This window comes from Nerophis ophidion, linkage group LG11, assembly GCF_033978795.1.
Source record: "Nerophis ophidion isolate RoL-2023_Sa linkage group LG11, RoL_Noph_v1.0, whole genome shotgun sequence".
Classification (NCBI taxonomy): Eukaryota; Metazoa; Chordata; class Actinopteri; order Syngnathiformes; family Syngnathidae; genus Nerophis; species Nerophis ophidion.
In genome coordinates this window covers 53,943,222-53,966,692 of record NC_084621.1, presented here as the reverse complement: position 1 = coordinate 53,966,692, position 23,471 = coordinate 53,943,222, and the positions used below count along the sequence as shown (strand labels likewise).

The window sequence follows — 23,471 nt, the reverse complement described above, 5'->3', positions numbered from 1 at the left end:
TCAGGACACTGAACAAACTAAACCGCGTCGTACAAACCATTTGGTACCTTCTCTATATTTTCATGGTTTAATGTCCATGGTTTGGATATTGTTTTGGCGTGGAAAATGACTTCCGCTTCTAACGGTTTTACACTAGGGTTGCCTCGCCGGGTTAGCGACAAGGTTGGTCAAGCTTTTGATGGGTTGTTTTTCTCATTTGGTGGGTGTCATCTGCTTTTTCTTTTCTGTGATTTCCTTCGCACTATTTACAGAGCCACCTTCTTGTCATGTCTACTATCTACCCATTCATATATTTGGCTGACAGTGTTGTCTGTGTAAATATTATTCTCTCTACTGACTTACTAATTTCCAATCTAATTATCTCTCCTTCGCTGGTTATTCTCAGCTGGAATGCGGTTTCACTTAGACTTTTGTTGAAGTGTACCAAGTAATGATTGGCTTCTGTCCATCACATACTTTTTGACAGAAATGAGCAATAATGATTGGTGGCTAATCGATTGGAGTACCATCAGTTGCAACCTTTCCCCGTGTGCGGCCATATTTTCTCCACGCAAAGTATGTAACATTGACATATTTACTTCATTGATGAAGTTGATTAAGTTGACAAATTGCCCGAGCCCTACCTACTTTTGATTTGCGTCTATCTATACACCGTACATTGACCAATAGCATTTATTTTGTCTTTAATCAGACGGCTGTGTTGTTTTTGGTGGCTGCTGGATGTTTGACTTTGGATGGCTGGGATAGATTAGAAGGGACAAAACCCTGTTGCCAGTCAGGGGAAGCCACAGTGGGTCCTGTTTGCTCAGTCATATCCCGGTAAAACCCACATACATGAGCCAGGAATGCCCTGGTCCTAAATTGTGTCCTTGGTGACCTCTGCCACACAGTTTGGGGACTTGATACCCATAGAGGGACAAGCGGTAGGAAATGGATAGATGGATAGGATTGACAGTTGAGACTATTTTTTTCTTTGCTGCATTGTTTCACAGTATGTTAACTGTTCAAATTAAAAGAGGGCATGTCCGGTGAGAAGAGGAGGTATGGTCAGTCTATGGTAGCCCAGTTGCTGCTAATATGCTGTGTATTGTGCCTCGGTGTGTTATGTTTACACAACGTGCGGTACGCTACTTAATATGTCCAAGTGGAAACTCGTTCGGTTGGAGGGTCTTCCAGCTCTGGCTTTAACATGTTGTCCTAGCCCGGTCGCTGCTAGCATGTGTACTCGTCCTGTAAACCTCCGAACCGTACCGAAATCCCCGTACCGAAACGGTTCAATACAAATACACGTACCGTTACACCCTTAATGTTTAGTGAAGCATATTTAGCTATTCCTCGACCTGCGGATGATACCTGTAAGAAACTTCCTTTATTTGTCGCCATGGAGTCTACACACTGTGTCTGCTTGTAACTACTCCATGATTGTGCGTTGACGGACATGCTCCTCTGCTCTTAAAACCAGCAATATCATGACGTGACGACTTGCCGTAATGCTCGTTAAAAAAAGGGGAGGGGGGTGAGACTGGTACTTTTTAGGGGCGGTATAGTACCGAATATGATTCTTTGGTATTTGGACACCTTCTAATTCAAAGGGTTTTCTTTATTTTCCCTTGACATTTTTCTGTGTTGATTGAGCTGTGTTGAAGTGGCAAAAAGGGACATTATGTTAAATGAAGAGTTTCTGTCCCTAATAGTTGATATAATAATATAACTGCATCATAAAGCTTACATGAATTCCATGGTGTTCAGGGATGAATAGTCTCTATTGCTATTGTACTATTTTTCAGCTATAGTTACATTAATCACTAGTAATGTAGCAGCCTAGTTTTGAATGGCAGGGTCCCTGCTATCACATGTTGATAAAAATATAAAATTTACATAATAACAATCCACTACAGGCTGCCCAAATGCTGTAATAAATTAAGCATGATTAGTTGAGCATATGACAGCATGTGGCACCACTTTTACCTCTTTACTTAATGACTTACTTACAGTAAGTAAGGGAAATTAATGACTTACTTACAGTAAGTCATTAATTTCACTTAGTAAGTCATTATTTTGTCATTTATTGTGACTTAGTAAGTCATTATTTGGCCTTAGTAAGTCATAATAATGACATACTTGGTATCTCAGGTAACTATAAGTCATTATTATGCCTTAGTAAGTCATAATAATGACATACTTGGTATATCATGTAACTAGGACTCGTATATCGCATTCAGCGATGAGGTGGAGACGTGATGGTGACAGGCCGAGTTACCCACCCCCAGCCTCTTCCCCGTCCGTCCGCCTGTTACGCCTCTTCCCCCTGGAGAGACACCCACTTGACTAACACATTTTCTGGTGGAAACACAGAGTAGAATACCATTTTGTCTGTCATTCAGAAGGCACGGGCCATTTGCTTCTTATCACTCTTCCGCTGACTTCTGACAGCTTTTTGTTTGCTTTCCTTGCAGTGAGACATTCACACTGTGACTCACCGAGATCCCAGAGCCATTTCGAGAGATAATGAGCAAGCCAGTCACGTGATTGATTGATTGATTGATTGATTGATTGTAGTAGATAGTACAGTACAAATTCCGTACAATTGACCACTAAATGGTAACACCCGAATAAGTTTTTCAACTTGTTTAAGTCGGGGTCCACGTTAATCAATTCATGGTAGATCTATGACATAGGAGTAGCAACCACAAATCCCTTCCTTATTTACAATAATGCTAATCAAGCAGACCTAAATTATGATCCAGAACCAAATATTTTTGAGCCCGAACACAGAGAGTGAGTAATATGTTTTAGAAGCGTAGCACATTGCAAGGTGCTAAACATACACACTAACAATAATATGAACAAACACTTACTGTAATATTTACACTCTTCCCCGGATGCCAACCAACCGTATGCTTTCGTAATCCCGTTAAGATGAAGATTCAATCACAATCCTAACGAAGGGTTAAAAAAAAGTTGCAGCCATTAGCGTCTTTTTCACCATCTCGGGGAATGTGAAAGTCGACCAGCGTCTTTGTCCATGACCATGTTTGTCTAAAAGATGCAGGCATTGTAATCTGGAATTAACTTCTAGCAAGTTTGAGACAAGGCCTAAGAAGCAGCCACCGACTTCGTGTGGCAATAATGACGGCATTAGCTACCATTAGCACACTGCTATCAATGTACAACTAAAATAGGCTGCTTGCATTGGCACTTTTAATAATAGTACCACCCAAATTTGGTTAGTGTTTAGGTCATGACTTGTAAATGGAGTATTGTCGGTGGTTTCTGGACATTTTTTTTAGACATAGTATAATTGGCGCAATGGAGGACCCTCGATCTGTTGACTCATCAATTGTTTGCTATTTATTTACGATTTAGAATGCATAAAAATACCAAGCATATATGTTCTTGTCTTACATAATTATTGTGGATGATAGACAGCACATCTCTTTTTCATCTGTGCAGTGTTTCCCACGGGACTATTTGTGCCAGTGGATTGTTTTTTGAAGGCTAGATAATTGTCTAAATCACATAATAAAAAATTAGCAAAACATTTTTATGAAAATCAACACAAATACTTTCTGAAATACAAATACATGTCTTTTGTTACTTCTTTGTCTTGTAATGCTGTGGCAGACCAGTTGTTAGATGTTTTAAGAACCAGAGTTACAATCCACATCACCACCTACTGTACGGTGCTGTAAGTACAAACAGAATTCATTCACAGTCCAGAAATTATGCAATGCATTATGCGGTACCGCTAATCCATTTATCGTGGTCCAAATCTATTTGTGGTGGGTCGCCAGAAATACATTTATGGGAAACACAGATGTTTATCAGGCATGTGTGAAGCAGCTTACCTGGTTGTCTGTGAAGAATCCAGATCCCAGTGAGTAGTAGTCCTACATCAATTATGACGGAAGATAGATGCTTGCTGGTTTTTAACCTTTTATGGTTATCATTTTGTGTTCTGCTGTGTTGACTTGAGTGAAACAAGCATAAAATATGGCATTCTTAAGTGACACAAATTAATTTAATACAAATGATTTCTGTTTGCACTTAATTGCTTCTATTTCGGAGTTTTTGGATGGATAGATTTATATACAGTAGTTAGCTTGAGCATGAAATTAGTTTCTTTATTTCAAGTCCAACAATTATCTCTCAATAATTGTATATGTATTGTATTTTTTGTTGCATTCCTCAGAATCTAATGTTCTTTAGTTCAATACAACTTTTTATAACACGTAAAAGTTTCTCGCTTTCCCACACTAAATGTTCATTTTATAATAGGCAACTTGAATTGCAGCCAAAAGCGTGTGGAAAGCGAGAGCATGATGCAATTTTAATCTCAATGAGAAAGCCCTTACACATCTTGTTTCCGATTAAGAGGCCCTACAGAATGAGCGCGAGCATGTGAGTTCTTGAGAGGGCACAATGATGTAGGACTGAGGGATTAATTGCATTTGTGACTATGATTGCTTTATGATAAAACATATTGGGACGCGATTACATGTTGGTAATGTACCAGTACTTACTGAATTTCATACTGGCATTGAGGAAATAACTTAGACAATATCAGTGTTCTTTGACCAAGGTATTATGTTAATTGCCATGGGTTCATAGTATTGAATATGTTTTATAACCTTGTAAAAACGGTTCAGTATATTCTCCCATACATAACTGAGGAAGAATTCTGTACCCCAATTGTACAAAAAGTGCGGAGACAATTGCTGCAGATTCTTTAACATATTCGTACCAAGAGGAGCCTTTGGAAGCCATTTGTTTAATTACTTTTAAAAGCTAAGTTTTTTAGTACCTTTACTTTGTTATTTAAAGGGGAACTGTACATGTTTTGCCTATCATTTAGAATCTGTTTACAAGACATGAACACATACGTTTTTCTTTTTGTTTTATTCATTCTAAATTTTAAATAAATGCGATCAAAATTCCGCTTACAATGGAGCTTATGCGAGTCGCTCTATTCTGCCTATGAAGCCCCTTAAAATTCATCCAAATAACTCCATTAAGGTTTTATATGCATGGTGTAAATACAAATGAAATGTAGTTACAGACACATTAATAATAACATTTAATATATACTTATGTTGATCATCAGATGATCAGACTAGAATCTTGATCATCCCTGGCTGTTTATCAAAGTGCAGTTATCAATCGCGTTTTTTGTTTTTGCCTATTTTAATTTAAAACAGTAATACTAACCATTGGGAGTTAATACCGTTTATCAATACATCCATATTTTGAACATAAATTAGTGTTAAACAAAGCGTATGAAAAAAAAGTTGAATTATTTTACCAAGTTACCCCTGCGATACAGGCTAAGAGTGAAGGAAGGAGAAGTATAAAAGAAAACCCAATGCCAGGCATCTGGCAGTGAGAGGTGAGTGCAGTAGCTGGCCAGGTGCTGACTTTGGTCAAGTTGGTGTATTTATAGACTCACAGGGTTTTAATCCTCAGTAATGGCCAAAGCCTCTGGCTCAGAACAGCTATCCAACACGATGCAGGTTTTACAATTCTTGGGGAAAATTTATTTGTCTAAAGGACGAGTGGTTGAGTTCTCACATACTGTATATCTGAGTGCCTCTGTAATCTGTCTCGTTTTATTTATTTAATAGTTCAGCTAAACGCCTGACTACTTTTCCAACCTGTTTAGGTCATCCACATAAAGGAATGAGAAAGAAGTCGCATTTATTGCTATCTAAGTTGTATTATTTATACCAGGCCTGGCAATTATTTTGACTCGGGGGCCCAAATTTAGAGAAAAATAATTTCTGAAGGCCCATATGTCTGTTTTTAGAAACACTAATACAAAACCTCACAATAATGTCCGATTGATTGCTAAAAACGTTATGACAGACCGCCTTAAAAAACGTAATGGAATTTCAAATTTTTTACTGAATGAGATACCCAGAATGTACATGAAAAGAAAGAATATGGGATTTACAATATTAACTATGAATGAATATTGACAACACATGAACGTAACACCCCTCTCAATCTACATATTTTACAATCCAGCGAAATGCAACAAAGCAAACTATGAACACGAAGGGTAAAAAAAACAACCAACACTCTGATATATCCGATACAACACTAAGCTTTAGAACTTTGTTGTAAAAATCTCTTTGCGTCTGTCTCTGACACCCACATTTCAGGCTCGCTCTGGAAACACTCTGTAGAAACGCTCCCCACCCACACTGCTTGGTGTCTGGTCTGAGCTGTTGTGACTTAGATGACCATGGTAACTAATTAGATTACCATAGTAACTAATTACATGACCATAGTAACTAGTGTATCATGCAAAAGCGGAGATTACATCCATTGAAATACTTTTTAAAATTCGACTTATGGCCATTTGAAAAAAATCATTGCACATCATAATGGCAGCTACACTTTCCATCTTAAAGATCTGAAAAAATGATTTGGGACTGTGCAGCGGGCCAGATTGAAAAGCTTAACGGGCCGCATGTGGCCCCCAGGCCTTAATTTGCCCAGGTCTGATTTATACGAATAAGGCTGATGATGCAAGAAGAGTGGTTTAATATATTTTCAGTGTCCAGCAGTTAGTCATCCCTTCAGTAAATGATGAATTCATGAGGGCCAGGTGTTTGTATGGTACATTTCATCTGTATGAACAATATATAAATAATAAATGTCAGTGTTTATCTCACGACGACAAAATAAACACATCAGATCTAGCGTTAGCCTTGTTAGCATTAGCATTCGGTCACTCATGTTAAAACTAATAACTACACTAATGTATCTATATATGTGTAATGCATGTAATAAAGTAAATTGTGAATATTTAATGTGGTTCATTCCACTCCTTCAACTGCTTCCTCTGTTTCAAATTTATCATCAATGAGGAGTCAGAGTCCAGGTGAGCGGCTGCCTCTCCGCTTCGATGTCTGACTGAATACTGAATATTTTTCTGTAAATACCTTTCAAAGAGTCAATGTGCGTCTTGTAACTTTGTGTATCAAAATGAAGTACGCAAAAATGAATAAACAGCATTTAACTGCAAACTAGTTAAAACACTTCCACTGAGTTAAAACACTCTAATATAGCAGAACAAGAACCAGTACTCAATGCACCCTAAACATTGCAGCTGCTCAAAAGTTACTTTTTTTCTGCCATTTCTCTGTTAAGTATACCGTAATAGAAATACACAAGAAATTAACAAGTTGTCCTCGCATTCTGTAATAGCAGATGAAACTTTGAATACAAAGTTTTAGGAACCACTCAACTGTGTTCAACCAATCAGTGTTCGACAGCATAGCCCGCCTCTTTAAAGTTCCTGGAGAAACGTTTCACTAGGTGTTAGGAAGTCAAATAGTTCCTGTGGAACTATTGGTAGTTTTTTTGGTGGCAACGCAGGGGGGTATTTCATTAACCATGGGAAAGTGCCTGTAAAAGTTTCTCTGGTGACTTATGTATGTCGTGCCCAGGGAAAGCGCATGTGATGCAAGCTTTTTGGAAAACGGTAAAGAAGTATGTAAAATAATGTGTTGTTTTTTTAAATAAAACTTGGTGAAAAGATTTTTGTTTAAATATTTAGGAAACATTGGAGAACATTTAAAAATACCGCAATAATAATGTTAACCGTGATAATTTGGGTCACAATAACTGTGATAAGAAATGTTCATACCGTGACATCCCTAGTTACTACATTACATATATACTTACATCGTGTATATAAAACTGTAATGGAGGTAATTGGATGTTTTTAGGGGCTCTTGAACGGCTCCCATAGGTTCCATTGTAAGCAGACTTTTGATCACATGTATTAAATATTTAGAATGCATTAAAAAAAAGGTATCCGTCGTCATGTCTTTCATAATAACTGTGAACATTAGGCAAAATTCCAAAAAAGTGCAGTTCCCCTTTAAATTATATTAAAAGATTGTTTTTCAAGTTGCTTGCGTAGTGTGACTGGGGATTTTTTAATCATCCCCCATGTACAGAGAAATATGTTAAGACTGCTACATGCAGAATTAAGCGCTACGCCTTGACTAGCCAACTCTTTTGGGGATTTAATTCTGATTACAGAGTAATGTCTTTGCCTCTTGAGTCTTTTTTCATATTTTTCAAAGTACATTTGATTTGAATAAGCTTTTAGTACAGCAAATATTAGACGTATTAAGAAGTCACTTATTTATGAGGTCACATGAACGTGTTTGTCCCCAATATATTTTCCAAGGCATTTTGGCAACGTAAGATCTCACTATTTATGACCATCTTGTATCTGCACTTGGCAGCATTTAAACACTGTTGCCAAACACTCTTTTGGCCATGTAGTGACTTGGATCATCAGGTCAAATTCTTACATTCACAGATGTCCTACCCGTCTTTGGACAAATTAGGGCTTCAACTAGTGCTGTGAAAAATGGAATCTCACAGGCTCATGACCCAGCGTGCATGCGTGCGCTTCTTTATCATTAAACACTTGTTAAATATGACTGAATGTGGCGCGCCACCACAGCATTTTACATTACCGCTACACCTTGAAAATAAGGGTTGTTTTTTTTTACTTGCAAACATTAAAGTAATAAAATGTATTGTAGACCCCAGAAGAAATCACAAAGTCCAAAGCTATTTTTGACTTTTATTGCCAATATTTTGATAACAAACAGCACATTTCTAGCAGGTTTAAGTTTTTTGTCAACGTAAGATCTCACTATTTGGGACCATTTTGTAACTGCACTTGGCAGCATTTAAACACTGTTGCCAAACACTCTTTTGGCCATGTAGTGACTTGGATCATCAGGTCAAATTCATACATTCACAGATGTCCTACCCGTCTTTGGACAAATTAGGGCTTCAACTGGTGCTGTGAAAAATGGAATCTCACAGGATCATGACCCAGCGTGCATGCGTGCGCTTCTTTATCATTAAACACTTGTTAAATATGACTGAATGTGGCGCGCCACCACATGATTTTACATTACCGGTACACCTTGAAAATAAGGGTTGTTTTCTTTACTTGCAAACAAATTAAAGTAATACAATTTATTGTAGCCCCCAGAAGAAATCACAAAGTCCAAAGCTATTTTTTATTTTTATTACCAATCTTTTGATAACAAACGGCACATTTCTAGCAGGTTTCATTTTCCGTACAAACACTTCCCCGGACACACAGGAACACTTCCTCATTCTCCACCAATCACCTTTCAGTCACGGGCTGTGTGTTTGTGACCACGGGGAAAAACTGATACCAAATCCAAACCACACAGACATAGAACATCAACGCCAGCTTGTCGTTACAGTATATATTGATTAGGGATGCAACGATACACAAAATTTAGGGTTCGGTTTAGGGCTGGTCGATATGGCCTTTTATTAATATCTCGATATTTTAGGCCATGTCACGATACACGATATATATCCCGATATTTTGCCTTAGCCTTGAATGAACACTTGATACATATAATCACACCAGTATGATGATTCTATGTGTCTACATTAAAACATTCTTGTTCATACTGCATTAATATATGCTCATTTTAAACTTTCATGCAGAGAGGGAAATCTCAACTAAGTCAATTTATTAAACAGTTATTAAGCAGTGGCACAGACATTCATGTCATTTCCAAAACAGAAAGTGCAAAATTGTCAGAGACATTTTAAAACAAGCTATAAGTGCACTTTTGTGAATGATGTCACCAAGATGACATATCAAAACAATACTAAATTAAAGTCTACTTTTTGTACAGAATGCTACTACAATAGTTAAAAACAAATAAAGTGCACTTTTGTGCTTGATGTCACACAAGATATTTCAATAACTGTAAAATAAAATTGGGCTGCATAATAGGTTTCCGCGAACATTATCTCCTTCTGTTGTTGATTTTTTTTTCATACGGTGTTGATCTGGAAATAGTTGCTTCGGCATTTTGTTGGGTGGCACCGGCCAGAGATGTTGATGCAGAGTTTCAAGCACTCATTCTCTAGCGGGTGACTTTTCAAATCATGCTACATTAGCAGTGCTGCTACTTTTTGTAGTGACGCTTTTGCCCCATAAATGTTGAACATATTTCCACTTGAAGCCGAACCACCGCCGGAAGACGGATCCCATGCTTTTATTTTTTGGTAATTAATTCTTCCTCCATTTGTTACCAGATTCGCACCTTCTTTCTCTCGTATTACCACCCGCACCTCACCGTTAGCATCACAGCTAATGTTACCGTGTCGCTACCTCTCCGCTCTGCGAAAGTGTGTGATGTTGCACATGTGACAGTTTGTGACATGTGTAAGAAGGTGCGCTTGGTTTAAGTCTCTGTGAGCAGGAGAGACAAGAAAGAGTGGGAAACACATGCAGCGTAATGCCTGCAGCTAAAAGCAATTGCGTGAAAAATGTATACTCGAATATCACGATGTAGTCACTTTCTATATCGCACAGAGACTAACCCGCGATATATCGAGTACCTGTATATTGATATATCTCCCATCCCTAGTTCGGTTCAATATTTTTTTGTCACAGTTCAATATTTTTTCGATACAAAAAAAAGAAATTTCCATGCCTTATTTTACTTATAGTTTATTAAAATGATCAACATTTTTGTTTCAACTGAAAAGTAAAATTTCTTGTACCAAAGTACATTTAAAATATTGTATCTGGTGCAGCTATACTTGCCGCATTTTCTACTGTGCATACTTAGTACCATATAAAACAAATACGGCACCTTGTAAATATTTATAATAATAAAATGAATGCATCTGATAAATCACTCATCTTATGTGGTGCATTCTTAGCAGCAGAGTAACAGCTGGTGCCAATATTGTCACTGCGGTCTCTAATTGAGCTTTTGTCTTGTACAAAGCAGGAACTACAGTATCGTGAAGGAATCTTGTAATGGGGCTCAAGTGTCCGCAGCAAACCCGACATTTTCCACAACAGAAAAGGGTTGCATGTTGACAGCAATAAAAGTAGCAATCGCCTGATCGATTTGTTTTGCCCTCTTTGAATCATGTGCTATTGGCTCTTTAAATGCCCCGGGTAAAGTTTGTAGGGTGTTTGTTGTCGCTCTTTGTTTTTGTTTGGTTCCACTTATTTCCGCATCGGGGTGATGTCTGCGTAAATGTGTTGTCATGTTTGATGTATTTCTACTGTTGTAGTTTATCGCGACATACCGTTGTACCTGCTTAGCACGATACAATGATGTCCACCATCATTCAGATCTGAAGGATGGTGGAGGATCTCTTCCATTTCAGGTATATTCAAGGCATTAGCCATGTTTCATGTAGTATGGTATGGTCTTTATTGTCATTGCACAAGTACAATAAAACTTTGTTTTCTGCACAAAACCGTTCAAGACAAACAAACAGTGTACAGGGTTACAGAAAAAGAACGCTGATGGGTCGCCACAAGGCCGTAAAAGATGGGAAAAAGGTAGACGCAGGGGGAAGATGAGTAAAACAAATTTAATCCCAGACTGGAATCCTAAGGGGGCCCAGTCGGGAATGGGGAAATAAATTCCACCGCAAAGCACATATACAGTCATGGTCAAAAGTTTACATACACTTGTAAAGAACATTATGACATGGCTGCCTTGAGTTTTTAATAAATTCTACAACTCTTCTTTTATGTGATAGAGTGATTGGAACACATACTTGTTGGTCACAAAAAACATTCATGAAGTTTGGTTCTTTTATAAATTTACTATGGGTCTACTGAAAATGGGACCAAATCTGCTGGGTCAAAAGCATACATACAGCAATGTTAATATTTTGGTTACATGTCCCTTTTGGTAGCCACCCACAAGCTTCTGGCAAGCTTCTGGTTGAATTTTTGACCACTCCTCTTGACAAAATTGGTAGAGTTCAGCTAAATGTGTTGGTTTTCTGACATGGACTTGTTTCTTCAGCATTGTCCACATGTTCTCAAAGGTGTTTAAGTCAGGACTGTGGGAAGGCTATTCTAAGCCTTCATTCTAGCCTGATTTAGCCATACCCACTACCATCACCATGCTTGACTGTAGGTTGGTTTTCCTGGGATTAAAGGCCTCACCTTTCCTCCTTCACACATTGCTGGGTATTGTGGCCAAACAGCTCATTTTTTTTTCATCTGACATCACATGGACAAAGATAAGACCTTCTGAAGGAAAGTTCTACGACGCTTCACCCCACATGGTATAATAGACTAAGCAGCGCCCGTAGTGACTGGCAGCTTCAGGCCAGATGCCCGCCCCCTCACCCTTCATTGCAAGTCTCGAGTTGTATGTTGAAATATGTATATGTGTTTTGCTATTGAGTTTTTTCCTCACTTTACACTGGGCCCCTTTAGGAACCCAGTCTGAGATTGATTTTTTTACTCATCGTCCTCTAGTGTCTATATTTTCCCACCTTTTACAGGGCGCTGTGTGGCGACCCTTCAGCATTCCTGTCCTGTAAACCTCTCCAGTGTTTGTCTAATCTTGAACGGGCTTGTGCTGAAAACAAAATTGTATTATACCTGTGCAATGACTGTAAAGATCCATCCATCCAAAACAGGTGTTGGGCACTTCACTTCCACTTAATGTGACGTCACGCTAGTTCACTTCCTGTTGTCGTCTAGTATAGATGATCACTAAGCAAGTACATCCTCCCTATTGCAGTCTCTACAAAAGAGAGCCTTCAAGGGTCAAAAATACTAGTATAGTAGTCTTTTGTTGTTGTAGAAATCTCCAACATAGTTGGATATAAAGGTTTGTCAAAAAGCTTGATTTATGAATGTTAAGTCCATCAGTGTGTAGATTGTGTTGAATGCTCGATTATGTACATTATTGACAAAAACTCACAATTTGCTGAGCAGCCACTGACGGAGTAAAACATAACCATGTCCATTTTAAGCCTCATGCAATTAGTGTGTTTTCTATCGCTCCCTCTCCCAGTGAAATTTGTGATTTCTCCTTGTGAGCTCACAAGCAGAGAGCAAGCGAGGAAGCAGTACATTTGATCTTTCCTCCTGTCGGATCTAATAACCCGCCTGCAGCGGCTTGCAATGCCAGTTGGGAAATTCATTACCATTAAAAAGCCCTATAAAGACCAGAGTTTGACTGGAACACATCATTACATATAAATCCACCATTTTATATTTGCCTTTAGCTTTTTTCTATTTCAAAACATCAGTGTTTTTGTTGTTGCCTTTGTCATGGTAATCAACTTGAAAGGCCCAATATACATTTTCTGTTGGGAAAAAGTAATAAAAGTTGTGGAATTAATAGATTTTAGACATCCAAAGTGCCGCTTTACAGAAGTAAAACTGCTGCTTAGAATTACAGAAAAAAATAGTTTCGCTTGTTATCTAGCCAAATATGCTTTTGTTGCCGCAGTATCTTTTCAGTGAGTTCCTCTGTTACCATATGATCTTGGAAGTAAATTAAGGCTTCTCCCTCTGTGATCTCTGGAATTTTATGTTTGCCTTCTTGAAAGCATAAAGAGTTGGAGTTGCACACTTTGACTGCTTGACTGGACGCATTTAACAATTTACTCTGAACAACATTATTGTGCAGCCGTCCTATTACATCACACTGGTTTCCATAAGCCCTTTACTTGAGGCAATACTTTTTCATCTGAATTTTTTTTTTTTGTGGTTCATATTAATTTTAATGGTCAGCCAATGCAAACGCTCAAAATATTTGCTAGCAGGCATGTTGTTATTCCTATCCATTGTATTGTCATCCTTTCTGTTATAAGGCATTTGGTATTGCTCATTATTTACAGTCCAATTTCCAAACACCTTCCGTCCTACCTTCAGCTTACATGTCATCTCCTTTCTCTCCCCTTTAATAGTTGCCACAAGCTCCCACCAAGGACTGCGGCATTATGTCATGCATTCAAAATCTTTTTAGTTTTGAAGTTAGAAAAGTTTAAAGCAAACCCGTAAACAGGTTCAATTCGGCCCGCGAGATAAGTTTGCTAAGTGTAAAACTGAGCTGCATTTTTAAATGAAAGAAACTGCTGTTCTAAATGTGTCCATTGGATATTACAATAGCAATTATGTAGGGCAAACAAATATTTTATACCAGGGCGAGAAACTTTACCAAGCAAGAGGTACACTGTAAAGCTGAGCTGCGACTGCTCCCCCTTTACCCAATGTAAAACAAACAGTAGCACAGCCAATCAGAAGTGTAGATCTTTTGCATGCGCTCTGTTTCCAGCATCTGATTGGCAGACATTGAGAACCTTGGTACATTTGACTGGCTACATGCTGTGTAAATGTTTTTCCCTATCACTGTTGATGGAAAAGTGCTTAACTATAGCTTTTATCCTTTTTATGCATCCTTTAATCTCCTGTTAACTCTCTGTAGATACTCTTAATTCTAAATGATGTATGTCGTTTTTACATGGGATTATCTTCATAGATAATGCATTCACAGCTGTAGAATTTCTGTCTTTGTATTGTTTTGTGCAATTTTGCTGTAAAATGTTTCACATAATAGTCACATTGAAATCGTCATCTGAAGCAAGTTTATCTTCATAGTAAGTGATTGAGGGGAACATGTTTCCAAATTCAGGCATGCCTTTGAGACATTTGTGATTAAGAGCTAAAGTCATAGTCAAAAGTTTACATACACTTGTAAAGAACATAATGTCATGGCTGTCTTGAGTTTCCAATAATTTCTAAAACTCTTTTTTTTTTTTGATAAAGTAATTGGAGCACATACTTGTTGGTCACAAAAAGCATTCATGAAGTTTGGTTCTTTTATGTAGCTCAGTGGCCTTGTGGTTAGAGTGTCCGCCCTGAGATCAGTAGATCGTGAGTTCAAACCCCGGCCGAGTTATACCAAAGACCAAGGACCCATTACCTCCCTGCCCTGCTTGGCACTCAGCATCAAGGGGTTGGAATTGGGATTTAAATCACCAAAATAATTCCCAAATGCAGCCACCACTAGTGCTCACTGACCTCCCAGGGGGTGGAACAAGGGGATGGGTCAAATGCAGAGAGTAAATTCACCACACTTTGTGTTTGTGACTATCAGTGGTACTTTAACTTTAACTTTTATCAATTTATTATGGGTCTACTGAAACTGTGACTAAATCTGCTGGGTCAAAATACATACAGCAATGTTAATATTTTGGTTACATGTCCTTTGGCAAGTTTGTTAGCCATCCACAAGCTTATGGTTGAAATTTTTACCACTCCTCTTGACAAAATTGGCACAGTTCAGCTAAATTTGTTGATTTTCTGAAGTGGACTTTTTTCTTCAGTTGTGTCCACATAGGGTTTAAGTCAGGACTTTGGGAAGGCCATTCTAAAATGTTTTTTCTAACCTAATTTAGCCATTCTTTTAATACTTTTGACGTGTGTTTGGAGTCATTGTCCTGTTGGAACACCCAACTGCACCCAAGACCCAACCTCCGGGCTGATGATTTTAGGTTTTCCTGAAGAATTTAGAGGTAATCCTCCTTTTTCATTGTCCACCATACTCTCTGTAAAAAAACAGTTCCATTGGCAGCAAAACAGGCCAAGAGCATAATACTACCACCACAATGCTTGACAATAGGATTGGTGTTCCTGAGATTAAAGGCCTCACCTTTTCACCTCCAAACATACTGAAGGGTATTGTGGCCAAACAGCTCAAGTTTTGTTTCATCTGACCACTGAACTTTCCTCCAGAAGGTCTCAATCTTTGTCCATGTGATCAGCAGCAAACTTTAGACGAGCCTCAAGGTGTCGCTTCTGGAGTAAGGGCTTCCTTCTCGCATTGTAGCCTCTCAGTCCATGGCGATGCAAAACACGCTTGACTGTGGACCCTGACACCTGTCTTCCAGCAGCTTCCAATTCATTTCAGACCTGCTTTTTAGTGGTTCTCAGTTGTCTCTTGATCATCCTGACCAATTTTCTCTCAGCAGCAGGTGATAGCTTGCGTTTTCTTCTTGATTGTTGCAGTGACGAAACTGTTATGCACTTTATACTTACGAACAGTTGTCAGCACAGTTGCTCTTGGGCCCTTTGCTGCTTTGAAACGGCTCCAAGTGACGTTCCTAACTTGTTAAAGTCAATGATTAATTTTTTCAGATCCGTGCTGAGTTCCTTTGACTTCCCCATTGTCGCGTTTGAAACCGAGTCTAATGACTGCATCAAATGAGCCCTATTTAAATGGGCTCAGAGAAGTCAACAGGTGTCGTCAATCATAATCACTCACATGAAGTTAAGAGGCCATGCTACGAAGCTAATTTGATTCACATCACCAACATTTATAGTTTGTTGCTGTATGTATATTTTTGACCCAGCAGATTTGATCACATTTTCTGTCGAACCATAATAAATATATATATATATATATATATATATATATATATATATATATATATATATATATATATATATATATACATACATACAAAACTTTAGGCATGTTTTTTGTGACAAACAGGTATGTGCTCCAATCACAAAAAATAAGAGTTGCAGAAATTATTGGAAACTCAAGACAGCCATGACATTATATCCTTCACAAATATATGTAAACTTTTGACCACAGCTGTGCATAAATGAAATGTTATTGATTTATATTGATTGTCAAGTCATGTGACAGACAAAGGACATACAGTACATATAGCGCTAATGGGTCACACAATATTGCCACTAAAGGAATTGCATGTGGCCGGGAATACAAGCAAGTGCGGACTGAGGTATAATTGGATGGAGCAATTGACAAAACTTCAGATATTGACATCTTCATGTGTTGAGGAAAATGGGTTTTGATTAAGGATGGCCTAGGGAAGGAACATAGTCAAGAGTGTGATTGTTTTCTTAATTGCTTTTTTTGTAAGCATTTATTCTGCTATCAGGGTGTTTTTTACAGAAATAGCAGATAAGTGTTCATGTACAGTGGGGCAAAAAAGTATTTAGTCAGCTACCGATTCTGCAAGTTCTCCCACTTAAAATGATGACAGAGGTCTGTAACTTTCATCATAGGTACGCTTCAACTGTGAGAGATAGAATGTGGGGGAAAAAATCCAGGAATTCACATTGTAGGAATGTTAAAGAATTTATTTGTAAATGATGGTGGAAAATAAGTATTTGGTCAACCATTCAACGCTCTCACTGATGGAAGGAGGTTTTGGCTCAAAATCTCACGATACATGGCCCCATTCATTCTTTCCTCAACACGGATCAATCGTCCTGTCCCCTTAGCAGAAAAACAGCCCCAAAGCATGATGTTTCCACCCCCACGCTTCACAGTAGGTTTGGTGTTCTTTGGATACAACTCAGTATTCTTCTTCCTCCAAACATGACGAGTTGAGTTTATACCAAAAAGTTCTATTTTGGTTTCATCTGACCACATGACATTCTCCCATGTGCTCGCTGGCAAACTTCAGACGGGCCTGGACATGCACTGGCTTAAGGAGGGGGACACATCGAGCACTGCAAGATTTGATTCCCTGTCGGCGTAGTGTGTTACTGATGGTAACCTTTGTTACTTTGGTCCCAGCTCTCTGCAGGTCATCCACCAGGTCCCCCCGTGTGGTTCTGGGATTTTTGCTCACCGTTCTCATGATCATTTTGACCCCACGGGATGAGATCTTGCGTGGAGCCCCAGATCGAGGGAGATTAACGGTGGTCTTTTATGTCTTCCATTTTCTGATAATTTCTCCCACAGTTGATTTTTTCACACCAAGCTGCTTGCCTATTGTAGATTCACTCTTCCCAGTCTGGTACAGGTCTACAATTATTTTCCTGGTGTCTTTCGACAGCTCTTTGGTCTTGGCCATAGTGGAGTTTGGAGTCTGACTGTTTGAGACCGTGGAGAGATGTCTTTTATAAAGATAACGAGTTCAAACAAGTGCCATTAATACAGTTAACAAGTGTAGGACAGAAGAGCTTCTTAAAGAAGAAGTTACAGGTCTGTGAGAGCCAGAGATCTTCCTTGTTTGAAGTGACCAAATACTTCTTTTCCACCACAATTTACAAATAAATTATTTAAAATTTCTACAATGTGAATTCCTGGATTTTTTTTTCACATTCTGTCTCTCACAGTTGAAGTGTACCTATGATGAAAATTGCAGATCTCTGTCATCATTGTAAGTGGGAGAACTTGCACGATCGGTGGCTGACTAAATACTTTTTTGCCCCACTCTGTGTGATTTGTACCATGTACTGTAGGTTTGAGTGTAGTGACTTGGTACATTTGCCTTTGTTCTTTTTAGCTGGATTTTCAATCTTATCCCCAAGTATTTCTGATGTGGATTCCAACTTTGTCATTTTGCAGGTATGACTATAGAGAGATGCTGTACAACTCCACGTTCTGTCTCGTTCCTCGAGGACGTCGGCTGGGTTCCTTCCGCTTCTTAGAGGCATTGCAGGTCAGTGACACCCACACATAATTTACATATTTATAAATAGAATAAATATTTCTCAATGTAAGGATCCTCATAAACACATGCGATTAATTATGTGTGATACGGACTAAATTATATGTCCTGATACAGCTAGATATACTGGTGAAACTAAACAAAATCTGAATATCGTGCAGAATTTTATTCATGTCAGCAAATATGTGATATAAACGCATTACATGGAAAGTGAGATATGCCAATCCTATATTTTTTCATAATTTAAATGATCATGACTTATAGTTTTTGAAAACTCCAAATATTGTGAGATTTTTGATTTGTAAGCCATAATCAATCAATCAATGTTTACTTATATAGCACTAAGTCACTAGTGTCTCAAAGGGCTGCAAAAACCACAACACAAACCACTACGACATCCTCGGTAATAATCAAAATTATATCAAAAGAAAAACTTTAAACATCGGCCTGTGTCATGTATTAGTCTCACCTTGTAAATTTAATTCCATCCTTCTATCCATCTATTTTCTACCGATTGTCCCTCTCTTGGTTGCAGGGGTGCTGGAGCCTATCCCAGGTGCATTCTAATTGCTGGAATAAACTAACCTTTGCACAAAATTAAAATGTTTTATGTTTCACCTATACAAACACGTATTTGATGTAGTACAAGACAATTAAAAAACAAATTTTTGCTGTAAAGGAATCTCAGCTTCTCTGGAAATGTCAAATAAGTGGTACATTTGTGTTTACATTTTATAGTCTAAATATGTGCAAGAATGCGTTCAACTTTTGTTCAGAATCGGCTACATTCATGACAGCTGAAGTTAATTTGTTCTCATTCGTTGTGGTAGCCTTACAGTGCATTAAATCGTATTGAAGTTGAGCGTCCATTGGCTTCAATAGGGGAGCATGGAGTGGGTTGTTCCACTGCAGCCAAACTACAGTCATTGGATTAATGCACGGCTTTGTCCCGCCCATCAGTTTGACAGTTTGTTCGACTGCAAAATGAGCAAATCTGCAATCTTGAAATATAAACCAGTCCCACAGCATTTTTCAAGTTTGTGTTGTTTTAATCCTCTGACATTTTCTATCTAGCGCCTTTATCTCTTATTTATTATTAGAGACTGTACTCGTGTTTTAGAGTTGCTGAAAATGAGCTTTCCCTACTTAAAAACCCAGCAGATTCCACTGGTCTACACATTCAAATTTAGAGATAGCATCTGTAATTTCAAAGCTCCCCAAAAATTGGACCACCAATTTTTGACCTCAAATCCTGGTTGCAGCCCTGGTCGCACTACGATGTAGGGATTGTGGGATCTGAGCCGAAGATGTTGTTGTGGCTCGTGCAGCTCTTTGAGACATTTGTGATTAAGGGCTATATAAGTAAACTTTGTGAGTGTGAATGTTGTCTGTCTATCTGCGTTGGCCCTGTGATGAAGTGGCGACTTGTCCAGGGTGTACCCTATCTTCTGTCCGAAACGCAGCTGAGATAGGCTCCAGTGACCCCCTGAAAGGGACAAGCGGTAGAAAATGGATGGATGATTGATATTGGAATATTGCAGATCACTACATGCAATATACGTATCTGCTTTAACTTGGGATCATACAGGTTGCTTGAATGCAGTCATTTCTTGGATTTTATAAGACGTGATTTTTTGTTTATTTTATAAAACTGTTTATATTCTCGCCAACTCTACATTTATTTTACAAATAAAGCCCTATATTTGTCTGCACCGTAGCTGCTCTAACAGAACATACTAAACCAAGAAATGATCACACAGCCCTTATCAACAGTAAAGCATGTGACCATGTGATAAACGAAATGGCCTTTCAATTTGATTTATCCTCTACATGTATGTAAAAACACATCATGCTTTTATCCTGATATAATAGGATGATATGGGTCAGGATTGAGCTCAGAGAGCTTCCAGGCCGTTGTTCTGTGATTGGGCTCAAATGAGACCTTTTTATATAGACGCTAAGGACAGAACAGGATTGACCCACTGATGGGCAAGAGTCATGTCACACACTCCATTAAAAACACTACATCAAAAGCCATGGTGTAGCATACATTTTTCTGACAATGTTATATTGGCAACATGCAGAGAAAAAGGGCATTTTGTAAGAGATCATGCATTCAGAGATGCTGTGAGGCACGCCGCTGTCCTGTATTTGATCAGGAAATGTGCAAATACCAGATTTTTTTCTTAGTCAATGTTTATACTTGGAATCATACAGAAATTACATTCATAACACAGATTAGTCGGTAGATTGTCATACATGTTTTTTTTATTTTTGATCGTGTGTGAATGTGAGTGTGAATGTTGTCTGTCTATTTGTGTTGGCCCTGCGATGTGGGGGCGACTTGTCCAGGGTGTACCCCGCCTTCTGCCCGATTGTAACTGAGATGGGCACCAGCGCCCCCCACGACCCCAAAGGGAATAAGCTGGTAGAAAAATGGATGGCTGGATGGACAAAATATTTTCTTTTTCTAAGGCGAGGTGTGACAGAAAATAATTGAAAGCACTGACCTAAGCCAGTTAGTGACCAAGCCACTCAAACTAGGCACACACAAGGACTGTACAGTATATACAACCACTGATACGTACTGTAATATGGACAAACCTCCCAATTCAACACAATGTTAAACAAATAAAATGATGTATGTTCTCTGTGGTCTTATGTACACTCATTACAGGCAGCTTGTGTGCCAGTGATGCTAAGTAATGGCTGGGAGCTGCCCTTCTCTGAAATCATTGACTGGAACACCGCAGCTGTGATTGGTGATGAAAGGCTGCTTCTTCAGGTAAAAATGAATACTGTTCAAACTTTAAAAAACGAAGAATCGCAACACACTGTTTTGATTATTTATTCTATTGTTTTATGGTTGGTGTTTATAAGGCCAGATTGGATTAGGATTGGCACCACAATTTATCAGTTGTGTAGCATTGATAAAACCTAGAGGAAGTGTGTTCAACTTGTTTTAATTACAGGCTACATTCACTGTATGGTTGCCCTCAGTAAGCCAATAATGTGTAAACCCACAAAAACAACAATAAATTGATAGATAACTAGTTCAGAAGTCACAGTAAAATAGTTCCAAGTAGATGTAAAACAATTGTATATTTCATTTTATTTAGGGTTTGCTTGTTATGTCTTGTTGCATTAACTTATACTAAGTACATTTAGTTACAGATTTGTATTGTAATAATGTCTTATTGCAGAATTATTATTATTATAGCAAGGAGCTTCCTGTTTTCCTACTTGATCATGGAGGGGTTAATCAGCATGTCTGTTTGCTTGTGTCACAGATTCCATCAACAGTTCGCTCCATCCACCAGGATAACATTCTATCCTTAAGACAGCAAACCCAATTCCTGTGGGAGGCCTACTTCAACTCTGTAGAGAAAATAGTTCTGACCACATTGGAGGTACGATATCCATTCATTTGTGCAGACTACAATTTTAGGGGTAAATTAGTTTCTATGAGACATTATTTCATTTAAATTACAGTGGGCTTAAAAGTTTGTGTGACTTTGATAGAGACCTGAAGTTTCATCTGAAAGTGGTACACATCCGTTCTGCTCAATACCGCTGTCATGTTTCTTCCGTAGACAGTCGGTCATGACATGTTTGTTCCAGTGAGAGTTAATTTAGTTGACGTTTTCTGGTGAATATTGATCATGTTGCTCTTGAGCTCAAGTTACCTGATTTTTAAGAGAGGTTTGGTTAGCTATTAGATTAAATTTGCTACTACCTACTGCACATTGTTTTGCTTTCTGTTTATTATACACTTATTTAAATAATTTTCAGTTGTTTACATTTTAGGGTTGTAATGCAGTGGTATAATGCATGTAGGTCACATGGTCATATCTGGGTTGGAACCCCAAGTTGGGCATCTCTGTGCGGAGTTGCATGTTCTCCCCGTGACAGCAGTTGCTTTTGTGTGTGTAGAGTTTAGGTGCCTTTTCATGTTTCAACTCCAATTTCATGTGACTAAATTAACAGCAGGGGTAATTATCGCCGCCAATATTTGGCACTTTGACATATATCAGCAACTACCTTTTTTTTATCGCTATAATTTTTACATCAATAGTGAGCTACCAGTCACTCGTGGAGGGTGCGTCAGTCGATCGCCAGCCAGGCATTACAAAAATAGTCCTAAAAATCAGCCATCATGGGGGAATAATGCCTACTGCCAGCCCACAATGCTAATAAGTTGCTGATGGATGGAGAAAACCTACTTGCTGTTTGATTTAAGAATTTAGACATGCCAGCGCCCCCCGCGACCCCGAAAGGGAATAAGCGGTAGAAAATGGATGGATGGATGGACATTTTTTTGCCACTTTTATCTGCCTATGTGTCCATTTTTACTCAATGTTTTTGTTTTTCACTCGATTTAAATGATAACACTCTCACCAACAGACTGAGATTGATGGTACTTACTGCGAGCTTGTCTCTGTCATGTGGCTTTTTAGTTAAATGTTGTACCGAATAATAGAAATGACACCTCACATCCACAAATAATAGCACCAAAGGGAAACAACAAAAGGCCATTTGAAAGAAGTGACTGCAATATTCTTAAACTGCTTTAAAAGACATTACAGCAAAAATCCTACATTTGTATTTTCTTTTGCGTAATGGACACAAAAAGGCTGATTTCTTCCTGATATGTGTCTGACAAGCCATAGTGCTCAAACTGAAAACAGAGTTTTCCAAATGTAACATTCCATTTTTACAGATTATCCACGACCGGGTGTTGCAGCAGACCTCGAGGAGTAACTTAATGTGGAACAGTCTGCCTGGTGGTCTTTTCGCCTTGCCTCAATACTCTACATACCTGGGAGACTTCCCCTTCTACTACGCTAAGCTTGGTCAGTACATTATTGATGCACCCTGTGTGTTATAAATCACTTAAATGATTTTTCAGTCATGACACAAGGCTGGAACAGCTGGTGTGCGGCAGCTGTTGAATTTGAGAATATATGGCAGAGCCACGATTTATGCACTGAGCTTTTAATAATTTAACTTCACTGATGAGGTCTTCTCTAATACAAGTATGATTTTTTAATATCTACTGTAAATTTACTGACATGACTTTAGAAAATGGATTAATGGATGGACTTCAAACAACACTATTAGACCGTTACTATGCCAACTCAAAATACAATGAAGTGAATTTGATTATT

The 23,471-nt window shown here is 38.4% G+C and overlaps 1 protein-coding gene across 1 annotated transcript in view; it reads left to right on the top strand.

The window, feature by feature from the left end:
- Positions 1–23,471, top strand: part of LOC133562243 (exostosin-1a-like) — a 40,230-nt gene that overhangs the window by 5,366 nt on the left and 11,393 nt on the right. Inside the window, exons 2-5 of the mRNA XM_061916248.1 lie at positions 18,201–18,294; positions 20,981–21,088; positions 21,594–21,713; positions 23,024–23,156. Coding sequence (XP_061772232.1) covers positions 18,201–18,294; positions 20,981–21,088; positions 21,594–21,713; positions 23,024–23,156 — 455 coding nt within the window. The remainder of the gene's footprint in view (positions 1–18,200; positions 18,295–20,980; positions 21,089–21,593; positions 21,714–23,023; positions 23,157–23,471) is intronic.